Source organism: Engraulis encrasicolus, chromosome 13 (assembly GCF_034702125.1).
Source record: "Engraulis encrasicolus isolate BLACKSEA-1 chromosome 13, IST_EnEncr_1.0, whole genome shotgun sequence".
Classification (NCBI taxonomy): Eukaryota; Metazoa; Chordata; class Actinopteri; order Clupeiformes; family Engraulidae; genus Engraulis; species Engraulis encrasicolus.
The window spans coordinates 34,203,601-34,222,321 of record NC_085869.1 but is presented as its reverse complement, the minus strand read 5'-3'; the positions used below and the strand labels follow the sequence as shown (position 1 = coordinate 34,222,321).

Below are 18,721 nucleotides of genomic sequence, written 5' to 3'. Positions count from 1 at the left end.
GAAGAATCAATGTTGTACGAATGAAAAATTTAAGCCGCGCTTGTCTGGGAAACCTACTAATAGCGATCACATGATGGCATTTGGTGCTGACGTTATTTACCCCCTGGTGAAAGATGGCAACACCCGCGTTTTTTCCTGGGTGGTCCACAGCCTGAGACTGTGCTGTGCCTCACAGTATTATCAATCGAGCTGGGGCCATCAGAGATGAGCTATTGTCTAATAATCGGACAAGCGCTTGACTCGTCTGTGTGATGCTTGAAACTTTGAGCGGTTTATAATGAAATGCGTTATAAAAGTTCATGTAAACTATTAAACGGTGTAAGAAAAACGTTGTTTTCGTATTTGTAGTATGCCTGTTTGTGTGTGCTGATGTGTGTGTGTTGTCTATTGACAGGAAAAATAAAACACCCTGGTCCCCTTCCTCCTGCTACTGTGGCCCAGCGGTGTGTTTTATGTGCGCGCCAACCGTAGTGCCATCCCGCCCCCGCTGCTGTGCCATGGCCCTCCATGGCCACCCGCGCAGCTGAAGACTACAGGAGACCGCTCCGGCGCAGTCGCAGGCTCTCCCAGTCCCAGACCTCCGCGCTGGGCCACCTGGGCCTCACCGTGCACTCCAAGCCCGCCGTGGTGCACTCTGCCGCCTCCCGTGCCCTGCCCTCCTGCCCCCTGCACAAGAAGACGCAGATCCAGGCCCCCCTGCCTCTGCCCCAGCCTCAGGCTCCCCCAGCGCTGTGCCCCATTTCTGGCCTCTCTCCTCGGCCGCTGAGGGTGACCCACCACCACGTCCACCAGCAGCAGCAGCAGCAGCAGCAGGATCTGCACCCCCAGTGTCTGTCTGCGCGCCCCCCGCTCCACTCCTCCTCCTCTGCGTCGGTGGCGTCTTTTGGGCCGCTCCTGGTCCAGCGGCCCTCCTGCCTCACCCGCAGCTCCAGCGCAGGTGCCGGTGCCCGCCGCAGCTCCCCGCGCAGCACCAGGCATGCCAGCGTGCCAGTCGCAGGTGTGCCCCGCAAGTGCCCCGCCGTCAACTCCACCTCGCTGCCACTCCAGTCCAGTGCCACCTCCTTCTCCTCCTCCTCCTCACCGCTCCTCTACTCTCCCTCCTCTCCCTCACTGTGCCACGCTGTGCCCCCTCCTCCACCCCCCTCCTCTCTGGAGACCCAGTCCCTCCAGCAGCAGCAGCAGCAGCAGCAGCGGCGGACCCCCACCTCCCTCTACCCGCTCGACCCCCTGAGGCTGCGCTCGGGCCTGCTGGGCAAGCGCGCCCCGTCTCCACAGCTCTCCGCCTACCCCACCTGCCCCTCGCCCCCCAAGGCCTCGCACCACCGCGCCAACGGCACACTACTCGTCGCTGTAACCAACTCAGCCGCCGCGGTTACGCCCCCCCTGCCGGTGCCAGCGTCGCTTCCTGTCCCGATTGCCATGCCTACCAATCAGTCTTCCCCTTGGAGCCAGAGCGGCGGTGCCAAGCAGCTCCGTGATGCCGCCGCCGCCCTCGTGAGCAACGGCCTCCCCCCACCGTCTCCACCTTCTCCCCCGGGTCATCTGTCCGCTCATGACCCCACCACCACCACCACCACATCAGTGCCTTGCCAAACGCAGCCACAGAAGACGCTGCTGCCCTGCTCCTCCCGCTGCTGCTGCTGTCCAGCCGCCGGCAGGCAGCACTGCCAGGCCACCCACAAGGACGACGACAAGGTCAAGGTCGGTGACGATGCCAAGGACAAGGACAAGGGTGACGGCCAGCTGGGGACAGAGATCACCACACCACAGTCACCACAGCAATCCTCCCCTACCACCCCCGCCACTGCCGCCGTGCCTTCGGGGGAGAAGAGGAGCGGTGACGTCATGACGACGCCTTCGCCCGGCCGCACACAAGAGCCGGAGCGGATCCGGGAGCCGTCGCGAGCCGTCAAGGTCTCGCTGCCATGTCGACCCGGCCGCAAGCTGAGCCACGAGGTGCGTCTGACGGCCGCGGTCCGCAAGCTGGCGCGCACCAACGGGGCCCAGCTCAGCCGCAACGCCAACTACATCGCCAACGCCACGCGCAAGGCGGCTGCCAAGATGGTGGCGTCCGGACTGCGGCCCGCGAACAGCCCCCGGCAGAGAAGAGAGGAGGGGGAGGGAGGGGAGAGTCCTCCTCCTGCTCCTTCTCGTTCTCCTGTTACCCCGTCGGAGATGTCCAGTGCCAGCTCTGGACCTCCCCAGCCTGCCCCTTCTCCTGCCTCTGCCCACTCACCGTGCCCGCACCCGCAGGCGTGCTCGTTGAGCGCCGGTGCTGCCCACCACTGTGCCATGCCAGGGGAGTCGGGCCTCCCCGCGCCCTCTGTTTACTCTGTCACCTCTGACCTCTCTGCCATCCACCTGACGAGGCAGGCTGGCTGCCAGGCCCATGCCCAGGCCCAGCAGGGAATAGTGGAGGTGGAGGAGGGAGCCTCCGCCTCGCCTTCAGCTGAGGAGCAGCCGTCCCACATGGAGATCTGTAACGGGTGAGCACCACTGCTGATATATCTGCAACTCTCTCTTTCTCTCTCTCTCTCTCTCTCTCTCTCTCTCTCTCTCTCTCTCTCTCTCTCTCTCTCTCTCTCTCTCTCTCTCTCGCTCTCTCTCACCGCTTCTTTTGTCTTTTTCCAGGCCTGACATGTCTATCTCTTTATCTTTCTCTCTCTCTCTCTCTCTCTCTCTCGCAGATGCCTTTGTCTTTTTCGAAGCCTATGCTCTCTCTCTATGTCTGTCTCTCTTCGCTTTCTCTTTCACTGTATGTCCATCATTCATTACCATGTGCAGTTTTCTCTGCTGATGAAGTTCTCTCCTAATGGCAAGTTAACTTTACTCGCCTGTACTAATAGTAGAGTAGTGGAGGAGAGTAGAGTAGAGTAGAGTAGAGTGCTTTTATTGTCACTATATACATACAGTGAGATTCTGTTTGGAAGCAACCCACAAAGGCCCACAAAATAAAATATATATTAACAGTAAATAAATAATATATAAAAGTCCATATGCATCTCACAGTGTAGAGAGTCCTGAAGTATTGAGGGGGGGCAGGTGACGTATTGAGTTAAAAAGTCTAATGGCAGTAGGATAGAAACTGTCCTTCATTCTGGTAGTGCGGGCACGCACAGTCCTTAAGCGCCTGCCAGATGGTAGCATGGTGAGGAGCCTGTGACCAGGGTGTGTGTGATCTTAAGGATGTTTAATGCTCTGTTTGTGCAGCGTGTATGGTGGGTCTCCTCAAGTGTGGGTAGTTGGCAACCAATGATTCTCTCTGCTGTTTTAATAATGCGCTGTAACCTCTTCCTGTTGTCGTGTGTGCAGCTGGTGTACCAAGATGTAATGCTGTATGTAATCACTGATTCAATTGTACACCTGTAGAAATTAGTGAGCAGATCTCGTGGTAGCTGGGCCTTCTTTAGAGTCCGCAGAAAATATAGCCTTTGGGATCCCTTTTTAGCCATTGCAGAGGTGTTGGCGCACCATGACAAGTCCTGGCTGATGTGCACACCCAGGAATCTGAAGCTCTGTACTACCTCCACTGGCTCCCGTCCGATGTTGATGGGTTGGTGGTAGTGGTGGCCCTGGCCACATCGCCTGAAGTCCAGGATCACCTCCTTCGTTTTCTTGGAGTTCAGGGCCAGGTTGTTGTCTTGGCTCCAGCGTGCCAGCTGCTCCACCTCCTCTCTGTAGGGCGTCTCGTTGTTGTCAGAGATCAGGCCAATCGCGGTTGTGTCGTCAGCAAATGTAATTATGGTGTTTGTGCTATGCTTAGGATCACAGTCATGAGTGAAGAGGGAGTACAAAAAAGGGCTGATGATGGGGTGAAAAGGGTGATGGGTCTTGAATGATGTTTGCCCATGCGTACAGACTGAGGTCTGTTACTGAGGAAGTCCAGTATCCATCTGCAGACATGGGGACTGTAGCCAAGGTTGTACAGCTTAGTGGCCAGCTTGATGGGGGGAATGGTGTTAAAAGCGGAGCCTTTAATCATTTTATGCCTGTGTGCTCTATTCTCCCCATGTATTGCATGTTGTTGATTTTGTCCTCCGCTGTAAGTCACTTTATTTGGACAAAAGCGTAGACCTGCTAAATGTTAGTGTTCTGCATTGTAATGCATTAAGAGTTACTGGCATATGGGTCATTTCACGTGAAATCAGACACTTTGGGACCCGACCGATCCGGATTTCAATCATACTTGGTGTGCCTTTTTAGTAGCAAGGTAGCACCCCAGAACTGCATTGGTTTGAATCTGACACTAATATTAAGGGAGAAACAGACTAGGAAAGGTTCACATGTGAGGGTAGGACACTATACATTCAGCCTTGAATATATCAGTCAGTGTTAGTCACAAAAAGATGCCTGTGGTGTTATTTGAAAGCTCTTTTCTGGCTCTACATATTACACAATCAGCTTGGAATACAACAACTCTCAGAATATGAATTATGATAAATTGAAAAATTAAAAATTGAATATCTAAAAAAACTATATTTTAAAATGGCCAGTTCCTTGTCCAAACGTAGACGGCAATGTCATTAGCAACACCTCAAATGCTGGTGTTCGGTTCTTTATTCATTTCAGAGAGAATTTGACTCACAAATATGGCATCATACAGACCACTTACTAATAATATGGTAATACCATAGTAGCATCACATGACAAAACAAAAACAAAACAAAAATGGTCAGTTTCCATGGTCCCAGGTTTCAGAAACTAAGGCAGATGTCCATTTATACACACCAAATGATGATATGTGAATGTTTGAACATTCCTTCTCTGTGTACCTGTGTGTCATCTTCCCTTTACCGTACTTTAAAGAGATAATCAATGGCTACACTCTCATTTTGTACTCTACCAGTGCATTTGAAGCAGCAGCTGTGTCTTTTGTAGATAATGTATAAGTACGTCCCGTTGCAGTTACAGGTTCCACTACCAGAAGCACATCCTGATGATCCATGACAAGTCTATCTGGTCTGAAGGGAAAAGTGAAGGATGGAGATGGTCCATGAGCATGCAGGAAGTTCAGTTTCACCTCTCTAGTGCTCGGCATACATTCCTCAACATATGCTAGCCACCAGTTGCCATCATATACAGCTACAACATACCCTTTGATGCTTGAAAATGTAACCCATTCCTTTACTGAGCTCACTCTTTCAACTCTGCCTTCTCTGAATGCTGAAAATGGCCTAACTTCCACTGTGTCCATTGACAATGGGCAGAAGCTGTGTAGTTTTTGAGTACCTGGAATAGTTCTTGCAGATTCCAAACTTTTCAACAGGTTCTCAGCTTCATGATGGTACATCTCTGTTGTGGCAAACTGGCAATGGATGTTCTTGAGAGAGATGCACCATCATGAAGCTGAGAACCTGTTGAAGAGGTTTGAATCTGCAAGAACTATTCCAGGTACTCAAAAACTACACAGCTTCTGCCCATTGTCAATGGACATTAGGCCATTTTCCGCATTCAGAGAAGGAGTTGAAAGAGTGAGCTCAGTAAAGGAATGTGTTACATTTTCAACATTTTCAAGCATCAAAGGGTATGTTGTAGCTGTGTATGATGGCAACTGGTGGCTAGCATGTGTTGAGGAATGTATGCTGAGCACTGGAGAGGTGAAACTGAACTTCCTGCATCCTCATGGACCATCTCCATCCTTCACTTTTCCCTTCAGACCAGATAGACTTGTCATGGATCATCAGGATGTGCTTCTGGTAGTGGAACCTGTAACTGCAACGGGACGTACTTATACATTATCTACAAAAGACACAGCTGCTGCTTCAAATGCACTGGTAGAGTACAAAATGAGAGTGTAGCCATTGATTATCTCTTTAAAGTACGGTAAAGGGAAGATGACACAGGTACACAGAGAAGGAATGTTCAAACATTCACATATCATCATTTGGTGTGTATAAATGGACATCTGCCTTAGTTTCTGAAACCTGGGACCATGGAAACTGACCATTTTTGTTTTGTTTTTGTTTTGTCATGTGATGCTACTATGGTATTACCATATTATTAGTAAGTGGTCTGTATGATGCCATATTTGTGAGTCAAATTCTCTCTGAAATGAATAAAGAACCAAACACCAGCATTTGAGGTGTTGCTAATGACATTGCCGACTACGTTTGGACAAGGAACTGGCCATTTTAAAATATAGTTTTTTTAGATATTCAATTTTTAATTTTTCAATTTATCATAATTCATATTCTGAGAGTTGTTGTATTCCAAGCTGATTGTGTAATATGTAGAGCCAGAAAAGAGCTTTCAAACAATACCACAGGCATCTTTTTGTGACCAACACTGACTGATATATTCAAGGCTGAATGTATAGTGTCCTACCCTAAAATGTGAACCTTTCCTAGTCTGTTTCTCCCTTAATATTAGTGTCAGATTCAAACCAATGCAGTTCTGGGGTGCTACCTTGCTACTAAAAAGGCACACCAAGTATGATTGAAATCCGGATCGGTCGGGTCCCAAAGCGTCTGATTTCACGTGAAATGACCCATATTTAGCAGAGTAGTATAGCAGTGTGAAGGACCCCTGAGTGGGCTGTCAGGGGGCTTGGCCAGTGGCCCCGGCCTGGCCAGTGGTTTTCAAAGTGGGGGCCAGGGCCCACGAGGGTATACCGGGGGGGCCAGGGCAGATTGGCAAAAAAAAGAACAAAACCAAAGTAATAACTAATGTACATCAAAATTAGCCAAAAAATAAGAGAACCAATATTGACATTCATTAAGAACTGTGTTATATTAATCTATTGCACATTACTGCTTCTATCGTTATTATTTTTCAGTCGGGCACTGACTCACAGACCTAGACTATGGTTGTGAAGGGGGGAAAAATCGTATGGCACGACCCATGTAATTGGGGCCCTTGGCTGGAAGCTACTGGTAGGTGGGGGGCTTGTCATTGTAACGTTTGGGAACCCCTGGCCCTGGGCTGTCAGGGCGTTGTGCTGCTGGATTAGTGTGAATTACTCATGAGCATACTGAGTTCAGTGGCCAGTCAAAGGTCGGTTGTGCTAGTCAAAGCAGCTAGGGCTAAGGAGCTGTAGCCTGATTATCATTGACTTTCAAATCTCTTCAAGACTTGGTCTGACCAAGAGCATAACAATTAACATTTCCCAAACGGCATTTCCCTAATGGCCTCCCTTGGTTTGCTAATGATTGTTTGCTTCCCAGCAAAGTGGGAGGAATTCTCGTATTTGCGGGAACTCCGAAAGTACTTGCATTGACTCTTGACCTGACTGGTAGTGAGGCTGAAGCTGTTGCGTCACTAGGAGGGCACGGCCTAGCTAAAGGAGCCATGCCATTACGCTGGGGACCAGGGTTCGATTCCCACCCGAGGTCATTTCCTTTCCATTCTATCTCCATTTCTCATTTCTTGCTCACTGTCCTCATCCAACTAAAAGCATAAAAACATAAAAACCCCCAAACATTTTAAATAATAAAAATGCTCAAAAAAAATATAGCTGCAAGCAGCAATGCGGGGCCAAGCAGTAAACTTGCCAGAGCAGCCACGGCAACAGAAGGAACTGCAGCGCCCCCTTGGTCCAAATCTCGCCAATGTTGGTGTGCATTCCTTGGACGAGAGTGTGATCACGTAAACCAAGTTTAGTTTGAATCCGTTGAAGAGCTGCCGAGACATGAGCTCACTTCCTGTTACCTGTTGGTGGCGCTAGAGAGCTTGGGGTCTGGATTTTTTTGTGGGAGGTCATGGGATGGACTAGAATGTGTGCAAAAAATCCTAACAGAAATTGACTAATGGTTGCTGAGATATGACCTCACTTCCTGTTTTGCCACCTTTATGACAATTTTGATTGGCTGTCACCGGCAAACGACAAGAGGTGTTCAAAATTCTTTCCTCTCCCCCCTCCCTCTCCCTCCCTCCCTCCCTTCTTCCCTCTCTGTCCCTCTCCCTCTCCCTCTCCTCTCCCCCCTCCCTCTCCCTCTCCTTCTCCCCCCTCCCTCTCCCTCTCCCTCTCCCTCTCCCTCTGTCTGTCTGTGTGTGTGTGAGGAGGGGGTGGGGGGGTGGGGTGCAGGGGCTGGGGCAGTGGGGCTTGACCCCCTGCCGAGAATGGTGTCAGTGAACGTGTGCAAGGGGAGCAGAGGAGACAGAGAGATGAGAAAAAATCCCTCCATTCTTTCCACAATTTTGAATTGGGAGGGAAAGTGGAAAACAGCGATCCTAGCGGTTACGTTCCAAACACCAGGGTGATCCTATTGAAACTCCCATAGACAAGTTTTTTTTAAAAATCCCACAAAGATATGACTTGGAACTATAACACCAGACACATTTTTCAGCGTACACAATAGCATGAACTACTACCTGTGAAAATCTCAAGTCATTTTTTGCCCTTTTAAGAAAAATAGAAATTGTGCCAATCTGGTCGGAAACGGACTACAGCTCCCAGCATGCTGTGCTTCGCGCCTCGTTGACAACACAGAGAAACAAATGAACGCGAACGAACGCAAGTTCTTATGATATCTTCACATTCTTGTAATCCTATGAGTTCCACATTGTCTTCTTATTACACATATATACACGCGATCATTTTGGTATGGTTTTAAATTCTGTAGTAGATATGATGGCTTCTGTGGTGACGAGTAACCACCTCTCTGGCTCATGTTTGGCTATGCTAATTTGGCTATGCTAATTACATGGAGTAAACAAGCCACACATGCCAGTCAGTGTAGTTCTGTATTAGCTTTTTAAAGAATATTAAAATCAGCTCAGATCAGTGAAAAACCGAACATTTTACCACCTGATTCGATAAAACGGGCCAACATGCCCATAATATGACTGCCACTACTTCTACTTCGTCGTCAGGGCCGATATGTAATTTTTCAAAGAAAAAAAACATTCATTTGTTGCAGGGGGTTGGAACGTTGCCAGCAGGGGGCGATGAGATTACTTTCCCTCCCTATGGCAGCTGTGAGCTGATAGTTTTTTCAATCGTTACGAAAATCCACACCTGGGTGCAACATGGTGTGAGGATGACCTGTGTACCAATATTTTGAAAATTGGGATACGGTTCAAAAGATACAGGTAAAAATGTAGCTAAAATTTTGACCTGCTGGTGGCGCTACAGAGTTTGAGCTGGGGATTCGATTTTTTTTTGTGGTAGGTCATGGGATGGACTACTATGTGTGTACAAAATCCCAGCCCAATTCAACAAACGGTTGCTGAGATATGACCTCACTTCCTGTTTCACCACTTTTACAACAGTTTTGATTGGCTGTCACGGCTAAACGATAAAAGATATCCAATATTCCTTGAGACCCCATGTGTAACTCAGTCCAGAGATACTATAAACCAAGTTTCGGGCGAATTGGTAAAACATTGTGGGAAAATTAACATTTTTATTGAATTTTACAAAATTCAAAATGGCGGGAAAACTATCCTGGCGGAAAATGACGTCATAGGGTGCGTTGGATTCGTCTTGGCTCAAGGATTCCAGGGATACCAAGTTTATGAAAATTGGCCAAGCGGTTCAAAAGTTACAAGCAGAAATGTACCTGCAACTTTGACCTGCTGGTGGCGCTAGAGCGTTGGGGCTGGGGTCCTATAAATTGCTGTGGGTAATGCTGAGCCGGGCCCGAATGTGTGTGCCAATTTACAGCATTTTCCTGCCTACGGTTCTATGGGCTGCCATAGACTTGCAGAGGGATAGGAATGGTGACTAGAGAATAATAATGAAGAAAACCTACTAACTCTATAGGGGCCTTCGCCAGCTTCGCTGCTTGGCCCCTAATAATTTAAAAAAAAACGTCAACTAAACAACTTAACTGGACATCTTTTTGGAGCTTAAAGATGTCACATTTTCTTCCAAGAAGCGTCTTCAGTTCTGGAATATGTGGATGAGAGAAGAGAACTGAAGGAAGGCGTTTTGGATGACCGGTGACATTTAGAACCTCCAACTAAGTACTGCAGAGAAGTAAAGAGAAGAAACAGGCTCCTTAATCCTTAATGTCCTTCCGGATCTGGTGTGTGTGTGTCATGAGAGGGATGCACACAGTCTGATAAGGCACAGACAAACTGAGTTGCAATCACTTAAACTTGGTCTGTGCCGGCCAGGGGGGTGAATAGGGGTGTACAGTGTTTACCACAGTAAGAAGGAATGTATGCATTGCCTTCTTGTGTCATGTGTGAGATCAAGTGGGTTGTGTGTAGAGTCCTGTAGCGCAGTGGTTCCCAACCTTTTTCTTAAGGGACCCATGTTTTTACTATTGTAAGCTTTGGTGACCCAACCACACGAGCGCCCGCACGAGACGGAGTCACAAGATGCCCTCCGTTTCCTGCGAAAACTCATTTTAGTTATTTTATTCCTCAATTCGTCTTTGGTCAAATACGTATAGAATAAATGTTTAATGTAGCACTTACAATTTGTTGCGTCTATGCATTTATTAGTTAAATGCTTTGTCTTTTATTCAACATGGGCTATATATATTTAAAACGAAACCCCTTAAAATCAAGAGGGCTCCGCGACCCCCTGTGGATCTTTAGCGACCCATAAGGGGGGGTCCCGACCCATAGGTTGGGAACCACTGCTCTAGCGTACTGTGTTGCTGGGACAGCTCAAGAAAACATTCACTTGGTCATTGATCATGTTTGAAGGCCTGACTAAATGTGTCTCCACATTGGGGAAACGTGATACTTGGTCGCCTGGTGGTGTTTAGGGCAGAGTGTGTGTGTGTTAAGTGAGGGAGTTTAGTGTAGTAGCAAGAAAGTGCGTAGGGAATGGTGGTAAGCGGTGTGTGTGTTGTCAATTGTAAGTCTGAGAGCTTGCAGCCGCCATAAATCCTGCTCCAGCCTGGAGTGTTGTCAGTGCGCCATGGTAACCAGTAGCTGGCGGAATGTTGTTTAGCCTGCCCATAATGGTTTATGTCCCTGCTTAAGGTTGCTGTCAAGGTGTGCCAACCGCCCTTACAGAACGTACACATGGCTACAGGCAATACCGCAGAAACCTCCACTTACTACATATGTGATGCTCTCCTTATTCAGATTCTTTCTTACTGATCTCAGTAAGGATAATGTTGTACAGACACTTATGCTTGAGCACACTCTGACACAGCCCAACTGTTGGACCTATGCACACACAGCGGACTAGATTGCAGACATGTTTCGTATATGTATCTTACATGTGTAGCAATTCCTGCTGTAGCCATCTGAGATGTGGTGTGGTGTTCTGGTACTGATGTTGTGCGATGTTGTTTTGGTAGCCAGGAGACGGTTGCCATGCTACCGGATGGGGAGGAGGAGGAACTACCTGACGAGCTGGAGAGCAACTGTAGCGGTGATGACAACGGTAAGGACGGCAGACCACGACCCTTTCACTCAGCTTGATCAGACCACTCCCACAACTTATTGGCAGTGAACTAGATATTGTAACTAGTCACTAATATCTTTACCGACTATATCCACAAACACGGTGTGATCATACCACACTTAACAGAGACACCCATAGTTATCGGTACTAAGATATTACGTCACAAATGCAGACATGTAACTGTCCAGTCCTAACCTGAGACTATGATAGTAACACTTTAGCCTTTAAACTTTTTCTGCATAACCTGATGCTGCACCTGATGATGCAGATTTCTGCATGGCATCCATATTTGCCATAGCTCATATCCCGATCCAAGTGGCACAAAACATTGCCAGGTGCTTTTATCCAAAGTGACTTGGCATATTCATAGCATAACGCTTACAGATTCAAAGTGCACAGGAAATATACAGAACAAAAAGTGCAGGTGCAAAGTAGGGTTTTTTAAAAAAGTACATTAGCACAGGGTTAAGTAGAGTACACAAACACGCCCACAATATGCCTTTTGGTCTGCCAGCTCTGGCATCAGTGCAGTAAAGTATCACTAAAGAGAGCAGTCTTTAGACGGGAGAGGTTGGACACATTTGATGTTTGAGGTCAATCTGTGCATCTCTACATGTACATCATTAGTCTGTCTATCGCCACAGTAGAAATCATAACAGTTGAGTCTCACATGCTGCAAACAAAAAAAAGGAGTCGCACAACAAGAGCGGAATGCAGACCAGTGAAAAAGCTATTGAAAAAAGCTGACGAAAGTGAAAGCCAAAGATGGAATGTTTTGGGACTCATTAGTGGTACCAGTAGGGATGCAAATTAGTGAGTAATTCATTAATTGTTAGTTGATTCACCTTATCGTTCGACTTGCAATTAATTGATAAGCAGCATTACCGCAGAAATACACCAGCGGCGATGCGATTCAAGCGACAGAGTGCAGCAGCAAGCGAGAGACTAGAGTATGTCTGTACAGGCAGAAGGCAAAGCATTCAATCATTCCCATTGGCTGTGGTCACTGACCTCTATACAGTCATTGGCTGTATTTGCTGGATTTCAACTTCAAATTGTCGCGCTCGTCGCGCAAATCGCTCTAGTCTCCAGAATCGCGACTCAATACAAAGTCAATTACTTCCGTCGCTCGACTCGCTCAGATCGCCGCTGGTATATTTCTGCGGTTATTTTTCCCCAATCTCAATGTTTCCCCCCAAAAAAAGATTATATCTAAAATGTAAAGTTAGAAATGAGATAAAAAGCTAAATTTAAATCAATTTCTATTTACATTCTTAAATCCAAAGGTGATAAAAATGTTCCCACTCTTCATGCTCACTTCATCATGCCTATTTCATCTGGGCCAGATTAATTGCATTTCTTTTTAAATCGATAAACGTTTTCATCAACTTAAGTTAATTAACTGACTAATTGTTGACATCCCTAGTTGAAATGTTTCACATATTGACAGAGATTGGGCTTAACCTACATCTGTCAAATGCCTCTCTGAATGCTACTGGCCATCACTAGGGTTGCTGGTTTGCTCTGACTATCATGCCAACAAGCCTGGCTCTTTGGTGTAGCAGTCAGTATGGTACCCTAGAAGGTCCGGGTGCGAGTTTTGGTGGGGCAACTCCACTCACCTTTGCTACACATGCGTGGTGATCAAGGTTAATCTGTGTATCTCTACCCTACATCACTTGGGTGACTATCACCACAACATAACTCATACAGGAGTTTTTAGTCTGGCCCTCTTCTGTATGGTACTGGATGAAGCCTCCAGTTGGACCACTTATGCCGATGACATACAGAATGTGTAGTGAGAGATAATGGATACTTAGTACTAGTGACAGCTCTTGGCTTTCTTGGCCAGACTGACTTCACCCCTACCTAACCCACCTGCCCAATTACCATCCAAGGTCATAAATAAACCTGACACCTTCAAGTGTGACTTGATCAGGTACACACATTGGAACAAGGCAAAGCCCTCAAGAGCGCACCCGACACCGGCATCCTGGGCCGCGATCCGCAGGTACTGCCTGCTCGTCAGTGTAACCGGACCCTAAAGGCAACAGCGCAGTAATCCAGCCCAGCACAGCAGCACACTGACTCATTAATCTACACTTAGTTTTTCCTTTACACCCTAAGCCGATCCTTTTGTCCCACACTCGTTTACTCTCCTTTATGTCCATCCTGGTTTATGCCGGCACGTAAGCAGTGCTGCACATGCCGAGATAGAGGCAGATATGGTGCCTAGTTAGGAAGTAACTAAGTGGTCAATGTCCTGCGAACTTCAAAAATAGGAGCACTTGTTAAACGTGAACACATTTTTTCTTTTGCTATTGGGGCCTTGATTCTGATGTAAGCTGCAGCATACCACTCACTAGTGGTGTCCGCAACAATCGATTTGGCAATGCAATACAATGCGAACCATGGACAATTCAATACAATGCGGCAATTTTTTTTAAGTTTCAATTACTTCCGTGGATATTTCAGGAGCAAATGAATGTAATAAATTAAATACAAGCACTTCAAAGCAAGACTGATACAGAATAAAATGTTGCTCAGTATCTGACTACTTGAATTGCCTCATCATGATTGATGAAACATTTGCTTTGCTTTCAGTAGAAATGTAATGCATTGCATCATAGAATTGAATCGAATTGTGAGGGCAGTGCCAATGCATACCACTACTACTCAGCCATGGTACTTCAGAGTGATCTGGAGCCCACCAGGAGAAATGAGGTTGCACGATACCCACAAAACGCATACAATGTGAGTCGCCAGGGTATTGATTTGTGCGTCTCAGTTTGCATGTGTTTGTTGGAAAACCTGGATGTTTAAAACTTTATAAATGGGACTGCAAAGGAATAAGCACTACTGTATCACAGTGGACATAAAAAAAAAAACCTGATTTGGTGTCTGCAAATCAGTACCTCGGCGACTCTCATTGTGAGACTGCATTTCGTGGATATGGCGCAACCTAATTTCTCTGTCACAATGTGACCTCATGGGTCAGGTGAGGTCAGCACAATGTTACATGGATATTATCAGGTTACAGATAGCGATATATGAACTCAACTCACCACCACTGTGTTTTACACTACAATCTGGCGTAAGCTGTATCTTATTCATGTTATTGTCATTCCTATGTTATTGCTATGCCTAACTTAGTTTATTGCTCTATTTTGTTTTTTTGCAAAAGAAAATGGTTTATCTACTGTATTAACAACAAAAAACAAGTGTTTGTCATTATCAGATATTTTAGTAATTTGTCACTGCTATGGTCTTTTAATCATCCCTCCAGCTGTTGTGTTGTCTTGGGATGGCACTGTGTTAGTGTCAATGAGATGTTAAACAATATGGTTCAATACTGTGTAAGTGTAAATCAGATATTTAACACTGTAAATGTCGTTTTACACTGTGTTGTTGTTGGGTTTTTTGTTTTTGTTTTTTTTTTACAATTAATTCTGTTGCTTATCTCTATGCAGATGGGTCTGACTGCTGTTCCATGAACACTGATGCAGATGGAGATGGTGCACTGGATTCCCCTGAGGAGGCCCTGAGGTAAGCACGGCTGCAGACTTCTGGGTTCGGGCGGTAGAGCCTCCACTTATGTGAAGAAGGATGTCTTGCGCTTCAGCCTCTTTGGTGCTCACGGTCGAGAACCCCAGAATCAAGACCGGGTTACTTCTCAGCGATTCGACACAGGGTTGTGCGGAGCAGTCAGCGTTTCAATGCAATTCGGTCCTCCTCAGAGTGGCAGGTGTGTCGTAGCGTCAGCCAAAATAAAATAAAAACCCTAAAAAGTATGCTGAGTGCTCCAGTCATCCCTGGGTCTAGTCACTTCGAAGTAGACTAAGACCAGTCTAGGGTTGCATGGTATACCGGTATATAAAAAGTACCGCGGTACTAAGGCATTTAAAACGGTACTATAGTGTGTTTGAAAAGTGCCGGTATGCAACAAATGTGGCAAACGGCCACATCTGCTGCTTATAAACACTCCAAACTGAATAGCGGTTAGCGTTAGCGATTGCTTAGCACTTTTATTTGTAACTTTAACTTACAGTTGGAACAGTATCATGCTGTACTAGTATGCAGAGTTTGCATAAGTTACATTATTTTTGATTGCTTTGTGAATCCATCCTGTAAAATTGCCTCTTTGGCTGTAACAAGTTAGCTAAACATGCTTGGTTACGAGACTAGCTCATTTACACGGAGCGGAGGGAGACACAGAGAAGAGGTGGCTTTGCCTGCCTGCTGCGTGTGTGAGAGTGAGTGAGCGAGAAGTATTGACTGTAATATTGAGTTGGGTGTTTTAGTTCAAATCTACTGGCAGTGAAAATAAGCAAATGTGTGAGAGAGAATTCACTAACAGTCCATATCACATTTGAATTAAAAGTAACTTACTACTGTGATGTGTGTTATCCAAATAAATATCCACTCATGTTCTTGAATTTTGTGTCATTTTAACAAAATGATTTGGATGGCATTATTAAAAATGCTGCTGTTTCAGTGCAGAGTAGACTATTATGACAGTGTTACATTGAGATTGGCCTGATTTGTACCGGGAGCTGAATTTTTTTTGCATTAGAGAACATAGAACGTTGCAAACATTTTAAAAAAAAATGTAGTACCAAAAAGTACCGAAATACATGTTGATACCGGTACCGTTACCAAAATATTGGTATCGTGACAACACAAGACCAGTCTGTCTTGGACTTCTTGGTTTGGGCATCTGGGATTAGCCTCCTGTCTTTGGACGCAAGGGTTTAGACTCCTGGGGTTGCCTTGGGGCTTCCGGGTCTGGGGTTCAGCCTTTGTATTTCTGGCTTTTTGATTTTTGTTTTTCAGCTTTGATTAGGCTTTTGGTTTTGGGAATTCTGGATTTGGCACATGTAGGTTTGGGTTAGGGATACAAAATGAATCGACTTAAGATTAATTGTCGGGCAAAAGGTTTCCCGATTAAAATGTATTCATCGCGATTAATCGCTAGAGGGCGCTAGAGATTGATGAGTAGTTCTTCCAGTCCTATTCAAATTGAATCAAATTCTTAGCGTGCTAACTAGCGAAATCACAAACGTAGTCATTTCAAACTGTGACCTGTAATTTTAATCACTAACACCCTGTCAGATACCAAGACTGGTATTAGCTGAACTGGGCATGGTAATATATGACCATGCATGAAGAGGAGCACCATCTGTTCAATTTCAGGTGAATCCATAGGAGCTTACCCATTAGGTTCCGCGGAACTGTTCTAACACAACTAGGCTTCATAAATATTCATGAAACTTGACGGGGGGTCGATGGTGCTGTCTCGTACGTATTTCCATACAACAGGGACTAGAACTGGGTCGTATGATCAGCTGCTGCAAGTAGCCGCGACAACACTGTGCTTTCACGCCATGGTGAATCTAAGCTAAAGAGTCCTAATCTAAACGATAACAGTTATATTCATTACTCACTTGGCAAGTCGTCTTGTGAATATTGAATATAGGCCAAGTAGTAATAGACCTACAGTAATAGTGAATATTGAAGTTGGACTGTAGATTTTAGCCGTACCTTCCCTCTGCCTGACTGAAGTGCATTCGCAAAGCAGGAAGCAATTAAATGAACATTAGTCCCATTGTCGAAAAAGTAGGCTACTTTCTGGGGATGTTTATCACAATTTCTCAGCGTATCTAATGCCCGTGAAATCTAATGAAAGTAGGCTAACGATCCTCTTGCCTGCATGTCCAGGGAGCCACGTTGGTCCAGGCGCTCGCCATGGTAATAGAGTAACACAGGCAAAGGAGTCCTCATCAAAACGATACCAATTACTCATTACTATAGTCTTGTGAATTGTAGGCAATTAGACATTGAGGTTGGACTGTAGAGCGTAGGTTTTAGCCGTGGTATTTGGAGCCAATTTTAATCGGTCGATAGCCGAATGCTGTCAGCACAAAAAACAATTCCTTGGCAACTCCTTGGCCAAGGACTGGAGTTACTTTAAAGAACATGATAATTGCTTGACCAAATTTGTCTGAATCTGTCTAGTCTACTGTAAAAACTGCAGACAGAAAAGCGATGTTGATTTTTAAAGTGCGTGGGTGGGGATAGGTGTTTGCACATGCCGGTAAATCCTAACACAGGGAACATGTAGCCTAGTGGAACTAAGCTCCGCACGCCTCGAACCACGTCTTTCGCGATTTTTCGCCCCTGTTTGAGCTGATGATGTGTGTGTATGGGTGGAGTAAATGCAAAAAGAAAACGAAACCACGCCCCAGCAGTGCGCAGCCCCGTTCTAACAGGGCTAGTAGAAAAGGCCCAACTCACATGTTAGCTACAACCTACAAGTGTTGTTGTCAGATTCATTCATTCTCAATGGAGCCTGTTAGCTGATTAGCTCTCCTTACAGACGCAGGAAATAGCTTTTTTTTGTTCAGAAACAAACTTTGTTGACATTACTATTAGGGGTGGGCGGTATGGCCAAAAATGTATACCTCGGTATAATTTTAGCCACGGTATATATCACGGTATTTTACATGTGTGTAAAATTTAAGCATTCCGTCGCAAAATGTACAAAACACCTTTTTTTTTACTTTTGCATTTGCATTTTTTAATCATTTGCATGTTTGGAATGTGTGTGAATTCTTGCTATTCAAATATTTTGAAAACAAACAAAAACTATGTAAAATGCATTTTGCAATGCAATGCAATGCAATAGGCTACAACACTGTCAATTTCACCAAGTCTAGAAGGGGTTAAACTAGGGAAGTGAGGGGTGTCAAACTGAACATGGATTTTATACAATAAATCGTTAATTTGACCTTTTTTTCTATTTCTGGAGTTGCTGGGGGTAATTTGGAAATATGTGCTTGCATCTGTGATTATGCCAAGCCTAATGGTTCAGCTGTTATTGTTAAAGTTTTAAAAAAACGAACTTTCACATGAGGTAGCTAGCAATGCATTGCAGAACTAATGCATTTAAATGGCAGCTATCACTGCAGCAACGGTTAGCGTGCTAACGTTAGCGAAATCGCTAAATCACATTTTAAACAGTGAACAGTCATCTAAGTTACTAACACCCAGCCAGATATCGTGAATGATAACTTATTATCTCACCTGGACACAGTAACATACAGTAAGGCTGGCGCAAATGTAAAGCAACCAGTAGCACATAGATTTAGCACATTTCTGTTGTCAAACATCAGCATTGACATGAATGACTTGGGCTGTTAGCTTGCTAACTTGCTTTTCACACACCACTGTTAGGGTGGCCATCGGTCCGTTTTTACGACCTGTTCACGACGTCCGTGTACCCCTCTCTTTGTCTTTCCTTTCCTCCTAGCCTTTTGCTTATGGCCTCGAGATGCGAGGCAACGTCATTGACGCAAACTAGACCTTGACAGTCGGTCGCGTTTCCGATATCTGCGGCCGCCATGTTACTTC

The 18,721-nt window shown here is 45.8% G+C and overlaps 1 protein-coding gene across 1 annotated transcript in view; it reads left to right on the top strand.

Moving 5' to 3' along the window:
• The window catches only part of ttll4 (tubulin tyrosine ligase-like family, member 4), a 49,483-nt gene that overhangs the window by 970 nt on the left and 29,792 nt on the right, over nt 1-18,721 (top strand). The window contains exons 2-4 of the mRNA XM_063213776.1: nt 395-2,486; nt 11,205-11,290; nt 14,782-14,857. Of these exons, the coding sequence (XP_063069846.1) occupies nt 508-2,486; nt 11,205-11,290; nt 14,782-14,857 (2,141 nt within the window). The 5' untranslated portion in view covers nt 395-507. The remainder of the gene's footprint in view (nt 1-394; nt 2,487-11,204; nt 11,291-14,781; nt 14,858-18,721) is intronic.